The following is a 23,472-nucleotide window of genomic DNA, read 5'->3' on the forward strand; positions in this document are numbered from 1 at the left end:
ATTGCCTGAGCTGGCCGACACACCACATGCAAAACTGGCTGCGGGGAGTAATGTGAATTGTACACAGGGAGTGGAAAAAGGGCAATAAAATGGCCAATAATGTGAGGTGACACCTGTACTCTTATGCTTTGAGGTACATAAGACACCTGTCAAAGAATCTGTCTATGAAAGGCTTATCAGTTTCTGTCAACATGAGGCTTGGGAGTCTTCATTTGACCTAAGGGCAGTTTTTGCTTTTTAAAAAAGGTGTGTATTATGCCAGTAGGTCTCCTTGGTTAAAGGTTAACCTTCATAAACTATAAAAGCTATAGTTTTGTGTTGTCTCAGAAGATATTTACCTCTTCACTTTTTTATATGTATTTTTTGCCAATGCAGTCGTAGTGGTAGTATTAGTAGTATTAGTAGGGGGCGGCTGTAGTTTAGTTGGTAAGGCAGTCGTCCATGGACCAGAAGGTGAGTGGTTTAATCCCCAGGCCCGGCTATATGTCAAAGTGTCTCTCGGCAAGACACTGAACCCCCAATAGAATTCCCATCTCCAGGTGTGCAGTGCCAGTCCAAGCCTGGTAGAAATTGGAGAGGGTTGCATCAGGAAGGGTGGTGCAAAACCTGTGCCAAATTTACAAGCGGACAATGATCTGCTGTGGCAACACTGAACACACAGGATAAGCTGAAAGGACAAAATAAAAAGCAGCAGATTACTATAAATTAGCATTATTACTCATTGCTCTCTACACAATTTAATTGTTTAAAAATCAAAAATTAAAATCGTCATTTACAGTGTTTAAACCCTTAATTCCGTAGAAGCCTCAGTGGCAATATTACCAGCTTCCTGGCACATCCTCCCAGGCTCCATCAGATAGGTCATAGAGATAGGTCAATCCATAGGTGGGTTTTGGCTGCATCAGTCAAGAAAAGTCACTGACCTTTCTCAGAGTCACTTCAGCATTGTTGTACTGTGGCTGTTAAGCTTTAGATCATTGTTGTATTAAAAGGTTAACTGTCACCTGAATCTCAGGTTGTGAACTAATTCACTGCATTTATTCTTTTCTCAATCCTGACCAGTTTCCCTGTTCTCGCACCTGAGAAGCCCCTCCACAGCATGGTGCTGCCACCACCATGCTTCACTGTAGTGATTACATTCATAGTTGATGAACAGTGGCATAACAGCCTGATTGATTGCTTTTAAAATGGTTGCTGAATGCTGCTGAGATTGTTGTCCTGCATTCATAATACATTCATAATACAAAGGTCTGTTAAGCTCAATTCTTTCTACCCTCATGCGCCCCATTGTGAGTCCTTGGAAATGTGCACATTATACACAGCAAATTTGGTAATTTATGTATATTATAGGTGTAAAATTAAAAGAAAGATGTATACTACCAGTGCTTGTTAGGAAATAAACATTATTTAACTGTAAGAACTGGCGCTAGAGTTCACCGTGAAGGATAAGAATACTGTAGCTGATGCTTTTTTGGATGAAATTACTTTTTACCTCTCCTTCTTTCCACCCCCACACACCTTCCTGCCATGTTAGCAACAGTACTAAGATGAAATGAATCACTGGTTTTAAACACTCTGAAGCAGTAGTGGATATTCTGTGATGCAGTGCTGTTGATTAAGGTCAACATAAGAGAGCTGAAGAGCTGCCTGGATTAAAAAAAAACTGCTGACTCCTTTCCCTCTCCATCGCCTCCTTCTTTGCCATCCTTCCATCCCTTGGTTTGTCCCTAACTCTTCAAGCTTTTCTTGGTTATAATGCAGAGAGATAGACAGGGACTTGGTAAAATCTGATTGCCATTTACTTCCTCCATATCGTGTTCACCTCCCTCTTGCCATTTTCATCAGAAATAATTATGGCAGCTCTATGTGGGAGGAGCCTGCACGCAAAAATTATACTTCCAAATCTTCTTTCACTTTAGTTATTCAAGGAACAAGACCTACATTTTCAACTTGATCATAGCAAGAGCAGAAAAATGGGGTCAAAGATGGTGAAAAATTGGGAGTGCATGGGGGAAGATTGAGGGGGGTGGGAATAAGAGCGAAAATAGCGAGCAGAGGAAAGACAGCTGCAAAGGGAATATGTTAAAAAGGAAAGGAGGATGTCAGATTGTAGCAGTGGCTTTAGTCGCTGAGTTAACAGAACATGGGATCAGTAAAACTGTCAAGCTAGAAAATGCCAGACAGCAAATCAGACTGAGAGAGTGCGAGGGGAGGAACCGCTTAGTTAGTGCACGTAAATGATATAGTGCTTTCTACATCTTCCCTTTAAATTTAAGGACCCACCTTGTCCTGTAGCACCTCACAGAGAAATTGGGGGGGGTTAGTGGATACCGGGTGGGGTGATACAGTGCATTTGCGCATTGCATTGTGGGAAGGGAATGGGATGAGAGAAACGCTTGAAACGTGCAGAGATTTACTAGCTTTGCTCTAGTTGCAGGGGAGCTAGAATGGCACTATTTATGGCAGCTAGGTCACAGCGGTGGATGTAAAGCTACAACAGGACAGACGGGACAAGAGCAGGTTGACACAGCTCGGAGACAAGCTGTATGTTTTTGCAGTTGGAAGAAATTACAGCGCTAAGCAAGGTCCGGACACAAGGGAGTATCAGCTCTCATCTGAAGGAAGAAGAGAAGGAAGGAGGAAGAAATAAGAGGAGGAGGGGTGATGCTTTATTTTTATTTTTAGATGCTGAAGGGTGTTGCGTATTCATTTCATTTGACTGTGTGTCTCATAGTATATCTGTTTGTGTCTTGCCACTTGATTCCTATGTGTACATGTGCCCATCTGTGTCCTCGTGTGCCTGAGAGAGATGTAATGCTTTTCACTCCGGCTGCGGTTTCAGCTCGGCAATCAGTCAGCGCTGCAGTCAATTTGTGGTTGATTTACCTCTCTCTCCCTCTCTTTTTGCTTGATTACAACTATTCTCTCTGCACTTCTGTTTTCCATGTCAAGAAAGATGGATCATATTCCACTGTATGTGTAGCCGTCCAAATGCATTCTCGCTATTATCTGCTGCTTTGAAGTTGGAGTCCATCTGGTTTGGATGATAAGAGACACTTGTAAACCTGTCTGAGTCAGCAGTGATATTTAAAGAACTCAATAGTGATCAGCTTTGAAAGAGAAATTGAATGTATCATAGAAATGTGTTATATTAATGCTCTTCTCTACCTATACAGAAATTCTTTAATTAACTCTCTTTTTTTTCATTTGTTTGATGTGAGACTCTTCTTATGCCACTAAAGCAAATTTTTAACCAGTCTTTTAACCTAAAAGTCTGCAGAACATTGTTCAAATTCTACTGGCAAAAGATGAACACGATGATTATCCCGGTCAACTGGTACAACCTGGGTTTAAATATTTTACTCAATACAGTGGAAATATGTAAATTGTTATTAACACGCTGATAGACTATCCAATTTAGTTATATTATGTCACACAAAAAAAGTCAAATGAATTTTTCAGTGTGGAACTTTAGATCTTAAATGCAGCAAACGTCTCTGTTTTCTGTCTGTAGGTCCAGGAGTGGTTGTGTCTGAATTGTCAGATGCAGAGAGCTCTTGGCATTGATATGACCACGCCTCGTTCTAAGAGCCAACAGCAGATTCACTCTCCATCCCACCAAGCCAAACCCATTGTTCAGCCTCAGCAGCACCCTCCTCAGCCAACACAACCGGCAGCAGCAGCAGCAGTGGCAGCAGCAGCACAGCCCAAACCTTTACCACAAAGTCAGCCCTCCCAGCGGCAGCAGCAGCCTCAGTCTCAACATTACAACCAGAGTCAGTCCTATTCCCAGAGCCAGCATTATCCTCAGTCTCAATCCCAAATTTACCCTCCATCCCAGCCCTCGCTGCAGACTCAGCCTCAAGCTACCACCGGCTTGGAAAGACATCAAGGCCCTGGTGGCCCTCAGACACAAACAGGGCCCTCTCAGCAGGGCATGAGGTCTGACCCATACTCCCAGAGAGGTCCTGCATTTCCAGGTGCTGTTGGAGGTCCCATAGGAGGGCCCAGCCAGGGTCCAAGGATTCCCCACCCTGGTGCTGTGCCTCTCCCTGGCTTGACCAAGGCACCCTCCCAGCCTGATTTGGGGCGTGGTTCTCCAATGCACCAACCAACGGTGCGCCACCAGGACCAGACAAGAAGCGCCGGCTCCTCCCCGGCCCACAGACCTCAGAGTCAGGCCCCTGCTTCTGCCCAGGATGGCCTGACCAAACTGTTTGGCTTCGGAGCCTCACTGCTCAATCAGGCTAGTACCCTGATTAATGTTGATCCTCTACCCACCACCTCCACCCAGCCAAGTCCTGCACGAGGCAAGGTGGTGTTCAGCAATGCAACTGTTGACAACAAACAACAACAAGGGGTTGCTGGAACAAAACAATTTGGAATGGGGGGCCCTCATGCTCCACCTCAGATGGGTGGCCCTCATGGGCCAAACCAAAAGGGAGGCCCTTATCCATCAAGCCTGATGGGGGGTCCTCAAATAGGTGGATTGCATGCACCAACCCAGAAGCAACAACAGCAGACCATGCCCCATAAACAGCAGTCACCTGTGCATCATCAAAAGGGGACACAAGGACAACAACTGCAAGGACAACAGCATCAGCAAACACCTGCTCAACTGCAGAAAGAGCCACAGAAACAGGAGCCTTTGGCAGCACCTGTCACGGCTCCAGAGCCTATGAAGCCAAAAGTGAACTGTCCTCTTTGTAAAACAGAGCTGAACATCGGAAGCTCTGACCCGCCCAACTACAACACCTGCACTCAGTGTCGCAGCCAAGTGTGTAACCTATGTGGCTTTAACCCCACACCACATCTGGTGGAGGTAAGAGAAATGTAACACACATATACAGTGGTGTTCACACACATTTACATTACATTTGCATTTGCTTATTTGGCTTATTTATTCAAAGTGACTTAAAAGTGAAGGAACACAGCAAACTAAAGCAAAGTGCTAAGAAAACAAATGTTTCAGTTTCATGAGATGCAAATGTAAGCTAGGACAGTATGAGACAGAAAGCAAACATGTTGTTGTTGTACACATTTAGGAGCAAGTGCAAACACACACACATACACACACACACACACACACACACACACCTTCAGAGTCGTCTTCTCCTAGACAATCAATAACATTCGGCACAAATAGAAAAAGCTATTCTCTTCACTGTTGGACCTGTTCCTCTTCACTAAGTGGTAGCAATGCGAACTCCTCATATTTGTGTTTTCTCCCTTTTTGCTCCATAGACCTATTTATAATTTTTAGGTTTGATGTTTCTTTGTTATTTTAAAGCACTTGTCTCCATTTTGCTCCAATAACTGTAACTGTAACTGTAACTATATATGTTCCATATTTGTTTATTAGCAAATACCTTGGTAGTTGGATGTGATTGAGCTTGGATTGCTAAAATATTTCTTAAGAGCAATTATTTGTTGAATTACTGTTATATTTAAACTAATTGACTACACAGTGTTCTGGATAATACTTATAACTATAACGTATAACTAGACACATGCATTAACTCAGCTCCCCTCTGCTTTCTTCGTGTGCTATGTTGGTCTGTGTTCAACACACATTTCTACCAAAAAGATTAGGAGACAGTAATTAGAAGAGATTAGTAATCCTACGCATTAGAGCATAGATTCAAAAGGATCATTGATGGAATTATAACAACATGAAGAAGTTGATGTTGCACTCATTTGTGGTGTAATCTACAGTGACCATGAGTTAACTGCTGAGAGAATGGTCTAATTACCCATGGGTGGTGTTTATAAAAGGCATTTATCTGTTCAGGGATAAATCTGCCACATCATGACACAGACCGCAGCCAAAGATTTGCACAGTAATTGTTTTCACCTTCAAGCTACATTATGTGGCCTTTTCAAATCTCTTTTAGCAGAAATGTTTTCCAAAACAGATCTTATTGTCGGGAGGTGCTGTGAACTTCTTGGGTGAAGTCAGACTCATGGAATAGCACTGGCAATAGTTATATGAGATATATGCTTCTGAATGCTTTTGAGTGAGGCTTGCTCTTCCACTAACAGAATTTTACTTATTTCTGCTTGATTAATGTGTTTGCAGTATTCTTATTTATTGTAATTTGATAATGACTAGTACCTGAAGGGCTATGGAGAGCGTCGCGGATGGCAGAAGAGCGTAGTAAGGCAAGTAGAGGGAGGGTTGGCTGAAGCAGAGTGGATTAATTTCAAGTCTTATGCTACTGATAGCAAGACTATCACCATGTACGATTTAGTGACATTTAGCACCACGTTTAGCTCCACAGCCACCCTCACATTCTAAGTGTGAGAGAGCCTGTGGTGTTTGTTGGGTGCTATGTTGTGGTCTACCACATTGAATTGCAATATATAAAGGGTTTTAGCTATATTTAGAAGTTGAGTGTAGTTAACCTATTTATTATGTAAAAATATAGCTCATAACCACAGCTGTGGGAAGTAGGGGTGCTGAGGATCCTGGAGCAGCCCCTACTTATGCTGCATTTTTTTAAACCTACAATTCAGAAAAAACAGACTACAGCCCCAATTCCAAAAAAGTTGGGTCCATGTGTAAAACATAAATAAAAATAGAATGTAATGATTTGCAAATCTCATCGACCCATATATTATTCAACATATCAGATGTTAATTTTACATATATGTTAATATTACATCTTTAAAGATTCAATATGTGAATGTCTCTTATAGTGGAGAGGGACTGCCAATGCTTAATGGGACCCAGATTCACTGAACAACACTGTAGTGTAGAAATATTCACCTTTAAAAGTTTAAAGGGAGGAATGCCTGTCCAACCTCTCAGAGAACTTTGGTGATTGCCCATTGATTAGTAATTTTGGTAACTTCATAATTATAGTAAATTGATAATGAATAATACCCGAAGACTGGCAGAGTTGAACTTTAACAAGCAGAGAGAGGAAGAACTGGGATGAGCAGAAATGTATCCACAGTCTCTGAGGTGTCCTGCAAACCTATTTCAATGTACATGTAATTATTGAGCTCTGACCATAGTTGCTCATGTTATTTCAACTGACAAAAATAGAAATGTCCAATTGCATGTGTTTGTTTGTATATATATTTTTACCCCAGTGACTTGGCTCAAAAGAAAAACCAAGAATATGAGATGAGGGGCAAAAGATAAAGACAAAGAAATGGAAATACAATCAAAATCAATCGGAGATGGGTGAGGGGGGGGAAAGTAATTGAGAGGAAGGCAACAGGGAAAAAGAAAGTTATAAAATAAAGGATAAAAGAAGCAGAGAAATGCCAAATGGTGAAAAAAGACAGAGAATGAATGGCTTAAAAGAAACAGAACCAAAAAACAAAAGGATTCTGCTCATCCCACAATGAAATAAATACAAAGGCCAACTGGTCTCTCACCTCATCCTTTTCGACCCAGACATGCTTAAAGGCTTAAAGGGGAAAAGAAAAAGACTTTAAGCAACAGAAGAGTAAGAAGAAGGTGCATGGTATGTAGGAAAACGTGAAAGGAAGGATGAAAGCAAGTTTGAGGATAGAAGAAATAAAATGTGATAGAAAGAAGTCTGAAAAAAAGAATGCTGAGATGTAAAGAACTACAAGTAACATTGGGGAAAATAAAACTTGAAATTGAGAGATGTGTAAATGATGAAACAAAAGACAGAAAGAAACAAGGATGCTTGTAAGTCAGTTAGGCAGGCAGGCAGATTCAGAAAGATTCAGAATTAATTCAAGGCAGCATGAAGCCTTTGGGGTCTTTAGGGAGTACTCTTGTTCACAGTACTGTAATGTACTGTCCAACAATGAAGTCTTAGAGAAAATATACAGTTTTGTATAATTGTATAATGTGGTTAAAGTATTTAAAAATAAATAACGTCCACTATAGAGAGAAAATGTAATTTGACACTGCATATTTCTTAACTATCTTTACTTAAAGTCCTGGTGAAGTTCTAGGTCTAGTCGAGCGAGAGACATGGTGGTTAGTGAATTCACAATGAAATAAAGATGGCTAAAGAAAAACAGAAGAATTAAAAGACAGACGAAAACAGATAAAGAGCAAAGCGAGCGGTGGAAACAGACCGAAAGAGAGCTGAGAGAAAACCCAGCATGTAGTGCTGAATCACGTGCAGCCTCCAGTCCAGAGGGAAGATGCAAACTAACACATTCAGACACACACACACTACACAGTAAGTAGAACAGTAGGGGAAAAGAGTATTCTAGGAGGGGGAGGGAACGATGACGACACTGAAGCGATGAGTTCAGAAGCCGTTTTTGCTGAGAAGTAACTTAACTCTCGGCTCTTTTGGCTCGCTGAGGCTTTTTCTGCACCCTCAGCTGTACATAATATCATCAGTCCATAAACAGACTTCTCTTTCCATGGATGTTATGCCACTTTCCTTTACCAGGCACTGACATATGCCCTCTTACACAAACCAGCGTTGTCTTTTTTCAAAAGTGAATGTCAAGTGCAGACGAACGACAGGAACTCCAGACGTGGATTGTAGCACTCCTTTGATTTATCAATAATTTACGTTTTTTTCTTCCCTTTAATATAAATAGCAGTGATGAAATATGTAACAGGGAGGCAGTGTGTCCTAGGACAGAAAAGTAAAAAGTCACACAGTACATCCAGCTCCATTTCTCCTCTCAACTTCCTGCCTCCCATACTTTTCTCCTATCATATTTTCTTTCCTATCAGCTGTGTCTTTCCCCCCGTCTTTTTGCTTTTCTCTTTGTCACACCTTTTAAAAAAGAAAACTTAGGAAATCCTGTTTATTTAAATAAATCACAAATAGCTTGAAGGGGACAGTGAGAAACAGAATTGTATTGTATGCATGTTCAAAGCTGTTTCTCTGTATAATGTGTGATCTGAGCACTGCATTTAACATGAAAACATATTAAAACAATTACTCATACAGCCTCATCATGAAGCTCTGACATGAACAATGATTACACGCCGTCTCTTTCTCTCACAGTCACACACACACGCAGTTTCTAAGCAGCTGTTAGCGAATGAGTGAATGAGGCCATTTCTCTGTCCAGACTGTCATTCAAGCTTTCACAGCTGTCATCACTGCTGTCGAAACGATTATTAAGATTACTGCAAACAGTCCACCTGGATATGTGTCTGACTGTCCAGGAGTGTGAGCTTGCATTTTCTTTTGTGTGTGTGTGTGAGAGAGAGGCTGCACATCTGAAAGGAACTGATGAGAGATTGTGACCTTTATTCTTATTGCTGCTGCTTTTGTGCAGATTTGGTTTGTTTGTGTGTGAGTGGAAAATGTCTAAAATCTGGGTATTTAGTCAGCCCGTGTGATTGCATTCTCAAAAAAACATTTGCAACGATGTATTGTTACATCTGTGTGTAGATTTGCATGTTTATGAGTGACGCACATACTTTGAGCAGTGTTCCAGTTCTGAGGCTAGATGCCATGAAGGACACAGCTCATGAAGGTGAGTCCTTTAGAAGGCCTCAAGGGCCACACATGGTTTAGAGCAGCTTCTATGATTTACTCACAACAATCAAAACAGATTTTCTTTTTCATGACACTCATTGGTTGCCACTATAGTTTAATAAACATTCCAAAGTCTGGTCTACCTCAGCCAAATGTGGCCAAAATGGCCAAAACGTTAACATAAATAATGATGTATGATTTCACAAAGCTTGCTAATGGAGTTGAGTTAGTTTTTCCAGTTCACCTTTTTTCACGTTTTCTTTTTCCATCCCCTCACCTTGTTCCATCCTTTCACTTCTCCTTGTTATCTTCATTCATTGTTTGTTCCGCTTTCTGTTCCACTGGGAAACCTAATTCAGGGAATAACAATCTGCAAATTGATGAGCAGAGAGCAGACACCCACAAAGGCTCAAGCTAATGGAGCGAGGAAACTGCCAGAAGAAATGTTTTAACATAAGCCGTATAATGTTTCATAAACTGTGACATTTAGTCAACACCAGACAAATAAATGCTACAAACTTAGATCTGCAATGGTAATCTGATGGTTAAGTGTAAACTTTGCTTTGTATGGTCAAAGAGTAAAACGCTGTTCCACTCTCTCTCTCACCCACAGCTGTGTTTCCTTCAGAAAATTATTTTGACTAAATACAATTTCTGGAGAGTTTCCCTAAACTCTCATTCTAACCTCACCCTAAACGAGCTCTTAATTTGAACAATAAATTATTTACTGTACATTATGAGGATTTGTGCTAGGTACACAAAAGGAATTTGATAGTGATGAAGACACTAATTGGAAAATACGTTCCCCAGCTTCTTATCCTAAACAAAACCACAACAACTAAGTTCCTAACCCGAGGCCTTAATCTAAACCCAAACCAAACTTTTAACCTAAAAAAACTTACATTAACCATCATATAACTGAAAGTGTGATAAAGTGAATCACAGTCACAATGTCCTCACGGCAAACTAAGAGATCACCACACAGCCAAGCTGTGCACACAAACACACACATGCCAGCCAGATTACATACATTATGTCCACCATTGTGCATTACTATGTTCAATATTAGATGATAGTCAGTTAGAAATGCACACAACTTATAACACACAGTTTATGTAACATGCACTTTCCACGGGTTGATTTGTTGACTGGAGGGCCACAGTGAAGTCAATTATTGTGACTCGAACATCACAAGCTGATGATGAGGGCGGCCAGAATCAATTTAGTTACACCAAGTGTGTGTATCAGTGTGTGTGCATGTGTGTGTTTATCTGTCAGAACATTTTCTACCAGCTGTTTAGCTGAAATGCTGGTCAGCATCTGAAAATAGTACAGACAGAAAGAAGGAGATGTCACATTGTGTACAACCTCCGACAACCCCCCCCCCCATACAAACTAAAAACAAACCAAACTATATCTCTTTGTGTCTGCATCGTGTTTGTGTTTATGGTTGTTGGATACTTCCTAAAAGTTAGGGAATACAATATATACAGTACATAACCTCTTATTATTATTATTGTTATTATTATTACTTGTATTAGTAGTAGTAGTCAAACATGTCACATTTATTAAAAAAATGACCTTTGTTATGTTCCTGTTATTGTGTTCCTGAATGTTTATTAATATTAATGAATTATTAATGAATGTAACACAATACACAACTTTTCTGAAAATGGGGCTTTTTGAATCGAGGTATTAATGCTGACCCTTAAGGAATTAGTTCAACAAAGAGCGGTAAAAGCACACACACACAAAAAAAATCTTTTTTTTAACTAAATGTATCTTAGGGCCATAAAATGGTAAAATTGTAGAAAGAAGGAAATGAAAAGGGAAAAAAAAGGACGGAGTGAGTCATGCTTCTCTATTTAGACAGAAAACTGAACAAAAATAGAGGATGAGAGCAACAGCAAGAAAGACAGCGTTCATAATGGACGGATGGTTCACTCTTGCACTTCAAGACATCTCACTACAATTAATAAAACAACGACTCGCCGTCCTCTCCTCTTCTCCTTCTCCTGCTCTGTGCACCCGCCTCCTCTCCATCTGTTCTTTTCATCTCTCTGCCTCCTTTTTTTCATTCTCTCTCTCCGACCCAGATTTTCCCAGGCAGGATTCAAACTGGCAACTTTCTGATCGCTTTCCTGCTTTAAGTGTAAATATAGCCTTTCCACTTTTTACATTTTGTTCTTCACTCTTACATTTCACCTTTTATTTCTATTTTTATTTACTCTCTTTTAGAATAAGTCTTCTTTTGTCCTCCCTTATTCTCACATCTTTACAGTAAACTTTAAAAGAATGAGTGGTGTGAGGTGTACTGAATATTTCAAGAGCTCTGACAGAGACAGAGCAATAACAGGACAAAGATAAACAGTAAATGCAGGGGAGCCTAAAAGTGAATAAAGAATTCATACGATATGTCTTTAAAGTCCTTCAACAAAAGTGACTTTTAAAAAATGCTAAATGGTCTCCCTATATATCTAAAGCACTATACAGTAGCTTGACATTCACCCATTCTCACAAACACAATGATGGCAGCTGCCATACAAGCTGCTCACCTGACCCGCCAGAAGCAATTTGGAGTTTTGACACTTTGACATGTAGCTAGGAGGAACCAGGAGCTGAAGCACAGAATTCTTATTTCAACATATTCAATTTCTTATTAAAGTGCTCATGAAACTCATAGGTGATTAAAAAAATAACCATCTGCTGGTCTAAACTTGTTTAGCTTCAAACCAGACAGAGTTATCTATGCACATTCTCAGTGATGGGTAGACCTGACTGTCCAACCCTGTTGCCTAGGATTTATGTATCTATGCAACTAAATTACTAATGTGATTTGCTTTTTGAAACCACTATATGTTCTGCTCCAATGTATTTTTTGGATACAAATTACATTTAATAACAGTGGCGACTAATGAGAAAAAAATGTGATTTCGTTTCTAAGAAAATAAATAGGGTTGAGTGTGAAATGGCTGTTAATTTTTTTTGTGTTGATTGAGACAAACAGCCTTTCTCTAATCCTAACTACCTGCTGTGACTGCTTAATCACAGCTGTAAAAAAAAGTTAAATAAAACTCAGACAGACAGACTGCAGGGTCAGATATTTGGCTGACAAAAATAGCAAAGCAATAGGAGACAGTGTTGGACTTTCACATCTCATGATTTGTCTTTGCCTCAGATGATGTTGGTTGTTGTTGTGTTACTCCAGGAGAGTGAGTGAGAGTAGCAATTCTAAATAGTAAAATAGTAATGTTAACAAGGAATAAAGAAAATATACTTTTCTCTAGCACACCTGACATTTGGCAAATGATCGATGGTAGAATTTCACATACCTATACACAAATCGTAAGATGTATGTATATACATTTATGGTTAATATGCTCTGTCATGACTTCTACTTTAACAAGGTTATAATTTCCCATCCGATTTAAAATATAATGCACTGCAGTATGACTCTGCCCCCCACTATGCCTTCATCTATGAGCATATAGAATTATCACCATTCTGACAATTTAAACTTAAAAACTCCTACTTTATAGCTTTATAAAAGTAGAATTTGTGGCAAAAAGCCTGTATTAGATTGTGCAGGTGCACGTAAGTATGTACAGTACAAACTGAATACACACTATGGATTTATTCATGGATGTTTCATAGCTCTGACATACTTTTTTGATTAGTGTTTGAACATCTTATTTCTGCTAGTTATTTAGACCAAAACTGTAAAATAAGGCCCTAAATATTTCAAACAGGTGTCTGACAGATGTTTGACACTACACTGAGATGTGAGCTCAAACTGATTCAATGTGATGCCAAAATTAGACGCACCTTTAATATTTCAGTGCGTATTAAAAGTTTTGGTCTAATATTCAAGGGTAGTTTAATTACTTAAGACTTCTTTGCTTACATATCTCTGTCCTGAATCTGTCAAGTCCATTAAATGTGATGAATTGAATGTTTCATGTAAAGTTGACCCATGACTCTCAAACCATTTTCGATCCTTCGATCAGACTTCTTAGACTCCTACAGTACTCAGTGCTATGTTTTGTGTGCGACTGTGGCGCAGGAGCTATCGGTCATCCAACAATCCCATAGTCGGTGGTTCGATCCTTGTCTTCTCTGGTCACATGTCAAAGTATAATTGAGCAAGACATTGAACCACAACTCAGTTGCATAATAAGTGCAGACCATTTGCCGTTTTCATCATCTTGTTGGAGAAACGTCTGTGGTCAGCTTTGCATGCTAACAAGACGTTTTTAAGATTTTGAATACGACAGAAACTGAAATGGAGCTCTTGGTTTGTCTTTCTTGGTTTAGTCAGGTTGGAAGTGTCATTTTAAGATGATGCTGTGATGAGACGTAAGACACACGCACACACAAAAAGCCACTTTTTAAAATGTTTATTGTGACAGAAACACAGACTTCTTAAAGCAATAGCGTTTATTGAGCCTTAAATACTCTTCAGGCTCCATTGTGACGTAAATCATGCTCTTCCAGTTTTCTGAGGTTTCTTTATTTAAACACACACAGACACATGCACACACACACACACACACACACACACCAGTCATTATTTATGATGGTGCTGCTTTGTGATGTTTTCCATCTCGCCTCACCTTGTGCTTCTCTCTCTGTCTTTTGATGACACCTCCTTCACCTCTTTCTTCCTCGTCTATTTCACCCCTCTGCTGCTCCTGTTTTCAGTTGTTTTATCCTCCACAATCTTTCAGTTTTATCTTCTAATTGGTTTTTGAATCACCCTTCTCTTTTTCCTTTTCCTCCTACTTCCCCCAGCATCTCCTTCACTCATCCCACTCGAGCATCATTTCCTTTTCTTATCTACACTTGTCCATCATTCCATCCCATATCAGTCTGCCTCCACCCCTCCATCTGTCCGTCCTTCTACATTTCTTTGATCCTCTCATCTCTGCACCAGTTTCCCTGTTTTCCTTATGTTTGCTTCATTCTCTTGCTCAACACTTTCTTGTCTCATGCAGGTCTTGGTATGTGTTCTGAGTTCTAGCTTCAACTTTTCCTCTTTCTTTCTTTCAGTTGTCTGTCTTTGTTGACTCTCTTTGTCTCTCTGGTCCAATTCTCTCTCCCAGTTTGTGTGAGCATTACAGCCTCAGCTGGAAGAAAGCCCTCTCTATAAAGTACACACACACACACACACACACAACAAAACACATTAAAGGAGCACTTTTTTATTGCTTTAGTTTTGGCCCCCATAAACACAGAGACCTTGATCAGGGGCAGAGAGACGGAAGAGAGAAAACACTCCTAAATTGAGAGACCAAAGACAAAACACAGGTTTTGGAAGCAGAGGGGAAAGTGAAGGACAAGCGCCGAACACATTCGTTTTCACTGAATAGGCCTCCTCTACCCACAGAAAAAAAAAAATTTCTCTTTTGTATTTTGCTGTGTGTCCAAGGCAAAAAGAATTTCAGTCCAGTGGTAATCTGTAAATACACTTATGGTAGCACATCTGCAGAAATGTTTTTCATTGAATTAACTTTAGTTAACTTTGACACACAGATTCACGTGTTAGATGCTCTTTCTTTTTTAAGTGGTCACCTTTTCCAGAACCAATAGTAGAGAAATCTGAAATCCAATCAATCCATTAATAACCTTGTTAAGTTAGTGCAAATTTGTCAGCTTGAATCCCTTTTTTTTAACAACACACTACAGAAAAAATAGAAAGCATCATGGGCAACTATTGATATTATTAGTGGTAGCATGGTTGATAAGTCCAGTTTCTTACCCCTTATTTCCTTAAAGGTGGAGCAGATACTGTAATAATATGAAATATACCAATTCAACACTTTTATAGATATTATTAGGTTAAATACTTTTGTTGATATGCAGTTTAGACACATTAAAGTCCTAAAAATTATAGCAACACAGCAATAAAGGTTGTGGCAAAGAGTTATAGCCTTTGTTTAAATTGAGTGAGAGTGTGAGATTTTCGACTTAATTTACTTTCCTAATTTGCTAGTTCCAATTGAAATACAGATGAGGTTTGGGACTGCGAAAGAGAAACTTATACCAACAGGAGAGGATGAGAAAGAGAGGAAGAGGTAAGCGAGTTTATTCCCTCTATGTAACCACGGAGGAGTGGCTGGGGAGGTTTGCAAAGAAACATCCTGTTCCAAAATGTCTCTTGCTAAATTTTTCAGAACTGCAGGAGAGGACATCCTCTATAAATAGGCCTAGATAGATAGTTATCTGTTAGTTATATATTTTATCTTTACAAAGTTTATATTATATTTATTTCTAGAGGGTATAAAATGTTATTGAGGCTTCAGCCACTAAAATGCGTGTAGCTGAGCAGCAGCTTTTTTTTCTTCTTTTTTCTTACACCTTAAAAACACCTTATGAGTCCTATGTCTTTCTACTAGCAGGTGTGTTACTGTCCCCCCTGCAGTCACTGGTAGAAATGTTATTTTGAAGTGGAGGCTGTAACGGCAGCAGAATGGCCCTCCTGGGGACTGTCAAGTGGTGCCTCCCTCGATGAGCCTTAAACGCACACACAGGGACATACCACTTTACTCCATCCACAAATGGGGGTGGAGTCAATCGAGCCAGTTTATGAGCTCTTGAGAAAGTAATGCATCATATGTGAAGCTATGTTTGACATAAAGGAATAATAAGAGATTCAGAAAAACACATCAATGCATTAATTTGGTCCAGAGGAAACAGGATCTAGAAGGAGTGGAGGAGATAGGTGTGCTCGGTCTGTGGCTCTGTGAGTTTCTGCATGCAGTACCTTTAAGTTTTGTACTTTTTCCTGTCCTACTTTCATGACTCTCTCCACCATGTTGCATTTAAATGGGTCAGCGAGAAAAGCTGTACCTTCTCCTGAGCTATACAGCTGATTGCCACCCCTCACACACATAAAAGAGACTACCACAAAACCACACTGCGTGATTCTGAACAAGTTCAAACCTAGAGGTGTAGGGATGATATTGCTGAGGGAAAATGGGAATTCCCTTTCCAGGCTGAATACAGTGGGGGGAACATGGCATGGACGTTGCTTGGAGCCACAGTTTTTTAAAAGTAACTTTTGGCTTGGAACTGTGATGAATGATGGGGATATTTCTCTCAAGACTACAGAGATTTTAAAAACACACAACTGAGACTGGGATTAATATAGATCCAAAATGTAGGTTTTGATTGATTTAAGCCTGTTCAATAAGTGTTGCAACGAAGAAAACGAAAGTTTCATGTTGTCTACGTACTATATATACAATAATTATATTGATTTGGAATATTTGGAAAATATTGATTTGATTTTGAAAAAAGTGTGCAGGTTTGTTTTCGTATTCAACCACAAAAAAGTGAAGACCATGTCTGCATCAAGCCTGGTAATTTTGAAATTACATCTTTTGCACTTTTCTCTAAAGGTCCTTTCACAAAGTTAAAAGATCACTGTTGTGTCAAATGCCATTTTAAGCCACAGCTCCACCTGCATGGGAACAAAAAAACATGAAATACTGTCCTTCATCAATATACTGACTTTATTCCATAAACAACTGACTAGATTCCAGTGATTTAAATCATATGTAATTTTAAACAATGTTAATTCAACGTTTCCTATTTTTCCCCTATTACTTAGATATATTTAATGGCCTTAACAAAATCATCGTCCTTATAGGTGATTGTTCAGGCTCAATAGCTTTACAAAAACATTAATTGTCTATGTGGCAGAAAGCAATGCATTCTTGATGATCACTGTATCTATCGAGTTGGCTAATTGAAAATTTCGAGCTAAGGTGCAAAAAAAAAACAAATACAAAAAACCTTAAACATTATATGTAAGTGTAAGAAAAATCCACTTTTCAAAATGAAAACACCCCACTTTATTTAATATGTGTATATAGTGATAATGGGAGAAAAGAAGAGTTAGTCATCTGTATAACATCACCACTGACATGGAAAAAAATGACTCCTAAACCTGTAGGGCTGAAGTGACATAGATTAAATACAAAATGAAGCTGATTTGCAATGATCACTACTGGTTTACAGATTTATGCATTTGTTAAGCCAAAATGAGGTTCAGCGCATATCAAAATCATCAAGAAGAAGCTTACTAGGATACCAGAGCGGTTTTCCCAGATCTGTCTCTGTTACAGCTGTACCAATTACCAGTGATAGAAAACAAGATAAGCCCTGTTCTACCAAGACAATGCCTGAAGGCAAAGAGGAGATGAAAACAAAACATAATATTACTAGAATTGAATCCGCTGCTGAACCTTAATGAAAGATTCTCTTTGAGAAATGTGCAGAGCAGAGGCCTGAATGTCTGAGTCGTTATGGCTGACTAGAGTAATATTGTCTTAAAGCGACGCAGAGCTTGTTATCCCCAGAGGTTACCGCCAAGCCAGTGTGCAAGTTTCAGTTTGAGAAAATATAGACCGTAAACTCTATGGCCGACTAGAAAAATGCAGTGTGCTGCTGTGGAAACAGTTGGCCTGTTGTCATTACAACCTTGAGCCTCTAACAAAAAAAAAGAGGGAAGAAATATGACTCCGACAATGTATAGCATGCTGCTGTTTTTAGCAGCTCATAATGTGCCGACTGTGGTGCAGGAGGTAGAGCAATTATCTGCTCATCCCAGGGTTGTTGGTTCAATCCCCGGTTCCTCCCGTCGCACGCCAAAATGTCCTTGAGCAAGACACAGAACCCCAGCTTAGTTGATCCTGGCTGAGTTTCAGCCAGCTGCTAAGCAGCTCCCCCATTGGTGTGTGATTGTGAGTGCAAATGGGTGAATGAGAAGCAGTGTAAAGGCCTTTGAGTAACAATGGGTAGAAAAGTATTATATAAGTGTAGACAATATGGTTTCACACACTTGTCCTAACCATTTGTATATTTTTAACAATGTATGATGTAGATACAGTTCGAAGGGCATTTAGATGGTGGCAGGAGGGAAGTAATGTGTCCCACTGGACCTCCTGTTTTCCAGGGACAAAAACATTTAAAATTATGGAGCTGAAGGAGAATATTAAAATGAATGAAATGTGCTTGTTTTTCTCTTTTTCTATTTAGGTAAGGAAAGTATATTTCCAGTCTATTTTACAAACTTTCTGATCAATTGCTGATTTTCTGGAATCCCAGCAAATACTGTTTTTTCTGAAAAACATACATGTACTGACAGCAGGAAACTTGGCAACCACTGAAACTTGAAAAAAGGTGCGTGGGAACTTGGACTGAACTAAAAAGCATTTCTCTTTTTAAATCTTTCTGCTCCTACAGCTCTTTCTGTTTCTCTCTGGGGTTCTGATGTTTTCATATGAAACGCAGTGAGCAGCCTTTCTTTTAAACCCTATCTCTCTCTCACACACCGTTTCTCAGAATGAGTGACTCATGAGCTGAATTGTGTACGTGTCTGTGTGCTTGTGTGTAAAAGAGAAATCCTAAGTAAAACACATAATCCTTTACATCATCCAAAGGGAAACCTGCATCTAATGCGAAACCCAGCGCAAACGCACACAGTCATGACTCACATGGATTACTGAATGACAAGGTTGGACAGTCATCTTGTCTGTCTTTCCTCTGTCTTTCTTTCAGAGTATCACCACTATCATTTGTTCAGTCGGTGCACCTTTTATTCTCCTGTAGTTAGTGTGTGTGTCTGTGTGTGGATGGTGTGTGTTTTGGGGTTGTGACACACGGAGAGAACATTAATTTACGCCCCTTTTCATTCATTCATTTGCTCAATGTCTGTATCTCAGGAGCAAAGCAAAGCAGATGGAGCGCACCTATGCTTCTGTCTTCTCTCTGTCCACCAGACTTTAACTTTTTCATTTCATGGTAAATATGATTTGGCAATGTCCACGGAAGTAGAGTTCCAATGATGTAGAGTGGGATTATAAACTGCTATAAATACAATCCAAAGCTTCATCAGGAGACAGAATGTTACTTATTATCATGCAGAAACCCCCTTAGACTTCGCACAAGGTTCTTCCAAGGTCAAATTGTCAAAATGTCCAACTGCGAGTGTGTACAGTGTGCATATTCAGAAACGTAGGGTGGGATCTTTCTGACGTCGTGGAGGGCAAATCTGCATGTTCTAGAGATCTTCGGATAAGCAAACCTGGATGATTGTGAACCTTCATCAACATATTTATTGAAAATCTTTTACAGTTGGAAGGAGACATGTCAGGTTTACACCAATGTCTCTACTATACAAGATCCAGAGTAATAAGGGAAATTGAATTTGACTACTTACAAAACCCATAAATTCAACAGGTGCCCAGTTTTAATTCATTTGTCCGCTGCCGCCTTTCCGTGTGGAGTTTGTATGTTCTCCCAGTGCTTTCATGGGTGTCCTGTTAATACCTTTAAACTGGCTTCCAGTGGCTGCCTGCATCAGGGTTACAGCTACAGAGTTGTGAACCTAACAGCATCTCCCATAGTGGTCTCTACAGCACACAGGAAAAAAACCCAGGTAAACCTCTTCAGGTCAGCAACCTCACTCCCTGTTTTCATTAACACAGAATTAAAAACTCTTCCACAATAAACAAACAAACAAACAACTTTTGTTCCTTATCGGGATCTTAAGTCTCATAAAACTGAAACATTACAATACTTTACACTGACTTCTTCCTAATTCAGATTTCTTGTTTGCTTTTTACCTTGGATTAAACCATTTCTTAAATGAAAAGTATGTTATATATATTTCTAAAGCTTTTTTTGTCGATTAATTTATCAGTTATCTTTTCAATTATTAATTTAACCTATTGATTATTTTCCCATTAAGCTAGTTTTTATTTTTTAATTAATTTATTATGATATAATAACATAACAATTAATTTACTAAACATTTCAATTTAAATTCATCATCATTTATATGTCAATATAATAATTCAAAGTATACACTGCAGAACATCATCCCCCCCCCAAAAAATAGGGCTTAACTAATAATCTGTGTTACACATCTGTGGCACATTAGGCTGAACAGTAAGCTGACGTGTCCGTAGCATTTAGCGATTACCCAACAAGCTTGTTGTGGGGAATGCATGACGGTGGGTGTGGAACTGCGGGCAAAGCTGAAATGATTGATTCTCTGCAAGTTTATGATTGTTTAATAGTGTTTTGATAATTTACTCTTATAGATCGTTAAGTAACGAGCACTGATAGTGTCTGGTCGAGTTAAGGAGTAACTTTACCTTTACCTGAGCTGTCTGGTCTCTCTCTGCTGCGGACAGGGACACTTGTCTGAGCTCCATCCTCATTCAGAGTCAGAGAGAAGAAGCTGCTCTTCAAGTTTATTTTATTATTTGCTAATCATAGTGGTGTGTAGTGGAGAATTCATATCCAGTGATTTCAGAATACAGATATTTATATTTTTGAACTCTACTTAACCTTTAACAACTAGATCCGTGCACTGTGAGGTCATTTCTTTATGGGCCCAGGTACCAAATCTTGAATAGTACCGTTAATTTGTAGCCCACTTTGCGATGCATTGATCTGTCGCCCCAGTCCTATATATTTTACACAGCAGCTGACACTATATAGCAAATTCTTTCCTGACCTTTAAAACTGGAGATGAATATTCCAAGCATTAGTGACATGAAGATGACATACTTCAGTTTTGTTATATTCTGTCCCCTGTTCATGAATCATCCCCTGGTTTGCTTGTACAAGATGTGTACGTCAAGTCCTAATCATAAATATGTTTCATAATATCAGTGAGTTATGTAGCTCATATAGTGCACTAATATCCACTTTGTAAAGTATGCAAAGTGAGTCAGTGAGCTGTAAGCTCAAGTATTAAAGTTGCCACATATTAAAAAGTATTACAAAAACCATAATAGCACTAGTATCCTGAATAAACTGCTCATGACACTGAAAGCTACCAAAATTACAAACACACACATGTGAATAGATTTATTTGGTCACATTTCCTTCTACAAGGGATGTCTACATCGGAAATGCGCCTGCACACAGATACAAATGCATGAATATACATGTCTTCACAGATAACAACTCACATATAGTCACAAATATGACATGCATCACTGTGTAAGGCAATGTGGACGTGGGAGTTAGAGTAACCCAGAAAGCAAGACATACCGTCAGGAAAGGCTCAAAGGAAAGAAGTAGTAGAAGATTGACTATGGCAAAGAAAGGAGTGACAGAAAAGAGGGAATGCACCAGACAACAGTGAAGGGAGATGACTAAGAGAGAGAGACACTGAAAACTGAACGGCTGAGAGAAGAAATAAATCAAGGGAAAGACTTTGTGGATGACTCAGCCATCAAATGGATAGCAGATCTGACAGCGCGAGCAAGAGAATTAACCAGAGAGAGAAAAATGGTCAGAGGTCGCGATACTGAGGGAGCGAGTGAGGAACTCATGAGAAAGAGAGAAATAAACTACAGGGTATACCCAGCCAGATCCATTTACTGTGCTTTCCTCCAGCTCCCCTGTGCTGCTTAGTGAATGGATGATTCCGACGTAGGCAGGATATGCCATTCTGTTGGTGTTTGCAGGGGTGGTTTTCTTCCCTGCTTGCTGTCCTGCCCCTGAGACTAAAGCTTGATGTGTTTCTGCTCCATTACCTTCTCCATTCACCCCTCCCCTCCTCCTTCCTTCCAGCTGTTCTCCTCTACCCACTCAGACTTTCACTCTCTTCTGCATCCTATTTCCTCCCTAAAACCTCTCTTGTCCTTCACTTGGTTGACATTAGGGTCCATAGGTTTATGAGCAGTATTTCTGCAGAGTGGTGAGTTTTGCTAATAGCAAACAGCATCAGCAGTAAATTCAACGGAACATATGTCTTAGAATATAATAATAATATGCATCAGTGCATCTTATTTAGATTTTTCTAACACACTTATGACTCCATCTAAGGTGTAACATATTGGTAAAGAAGCACTGTGAACTCAAGGGACTGTGAGACAGACTTTACCACAGGATTTACACACTGGCATCACTGAAGCGTTTGCTAGGAAAACTTTCCCACATAACGCTGCAAGGGTTTGTCTGCCATTTGATAAACAAATAACATTAAAACACACCAGCACTTTTATCAGGAAAACTCCATTATGTTGGAGATAGCGTTCACTCTACCAATATCTAACAGAAAAATCATAAACATTTGTTTTTGAAACTGGATTTCCACCATTGTTAGTCAATATTATTGTTTATTTTGTTTCAGTGATGCATTCAATGCTAGTGATCGGGCAGAGTGACTCACATTATTTTAATTTTTTCTATTTTGATATAATAAACAAGCGACAGCACAGTGCCGGAGTTGTTAACACTGTTAGCACCTCACAGCAAGGTCCATGGTTCAACTCCCCGGCTAGCTGCGGCCTTTCTGTGTAGAGTTGCATCTTCTTCCTTCCTAAAAGTTATGACAATATTGTAAGTAAGACTGAAGTCCAGTAGACTTCACTTGGACAATTACTTCTGTACAGTAAAATCACAACAACCGCTAGCTACTATTTTTTGGTTGGAAAATGTAAAGTAAATGATAGTGATCAGTGCCGAAATAAAAAACTGGTCATTTGTACTTTAGAAGTAATTGAAATCTAAAAGAACATATTGCCATCTTGCTATACCCAAACATAAAGGCAGAAAATGTAGTTTATCCTAAGCAGGTAATGCACTCCCTTTTTGCTCTCACACACACTAAGGAAAAGACACAAACACATACAATATGCACATGCTCAGATAAATTCTGTCTCTTTATAATTCAGGCGTGGGCTGTTAAATTAGCTCAGTCACTAGCATGTTGTTCATCTGCTTAGCTCAGTGGGAGACAGGATGACTAATGATGGTGTGGAAAGAAAGACCTGTGTGTGTGTTTGTGTGTGTGTCCTTATGTATGCATGCAAGGTTTCATTATGACTTGCAGCCACCAATCAGCACACAGTACACAAACGCATACACACAAACATACTGCCTCTATCTCATTGTGTATATGATGACAAATCTCAGCAATAATGGCTCTTGCAAAAACAGAGAAAGGAGGGAGGAAATCCAGCCAACCACACATGCAAAGCCGATACGTGTTTTAAACATG

At 39.5% G+C, this 23,472-nt stretch overlaps 1 protein-coding gene across 9 annotated transcripts in view; it reads left to right on the top strand.

The window, feature by feature from the left end:
* Positions 1 to 23,472, top strand: part of bsna (bassoon presynaptic cytomatrix protein a) — a 108,760-nt gene that overhangs the window by 22,794 nt on the left and 62,494 nt on the right. For 8 of the 9 annotated variants that reach the window (XR_010916336.1, XR_010916338.1, XR_010916337.1 and 5 more), the window contains exon 2: positions 3,515 to 4,822. Coding sequence is in view for 1 of the 9 variants with exons in the window: in XM_067526938.1 (XP_067383039.1) it covers positions 3,515 to 4,822 (1,308 nt within the window). In the remaining 8 variants the exon portion in view is untranslated. Of the gene's footprint in view, positions 1 to 2,384; positions 2,662 to 3,514; positions 4,823 to 23,472 lie in introns of those variants that run through there. The other variant, XR_010916340.1, reaches the window with a different exon arrangement.

This window comes from Channa argus, chromosome 13, assembly GCF_033026475.1.
Source record: "Channa argus isolate prfri chromosome 13, Channa argus male v1.0, whole genome shotgun sequence".
Classification (NCBI taxonomy): domain Eukaryota; kingdom Metazoa; phylum Chordata; class Actinopteri; order Anabantiformes; family Channidae; genus Channa; species Channa argus.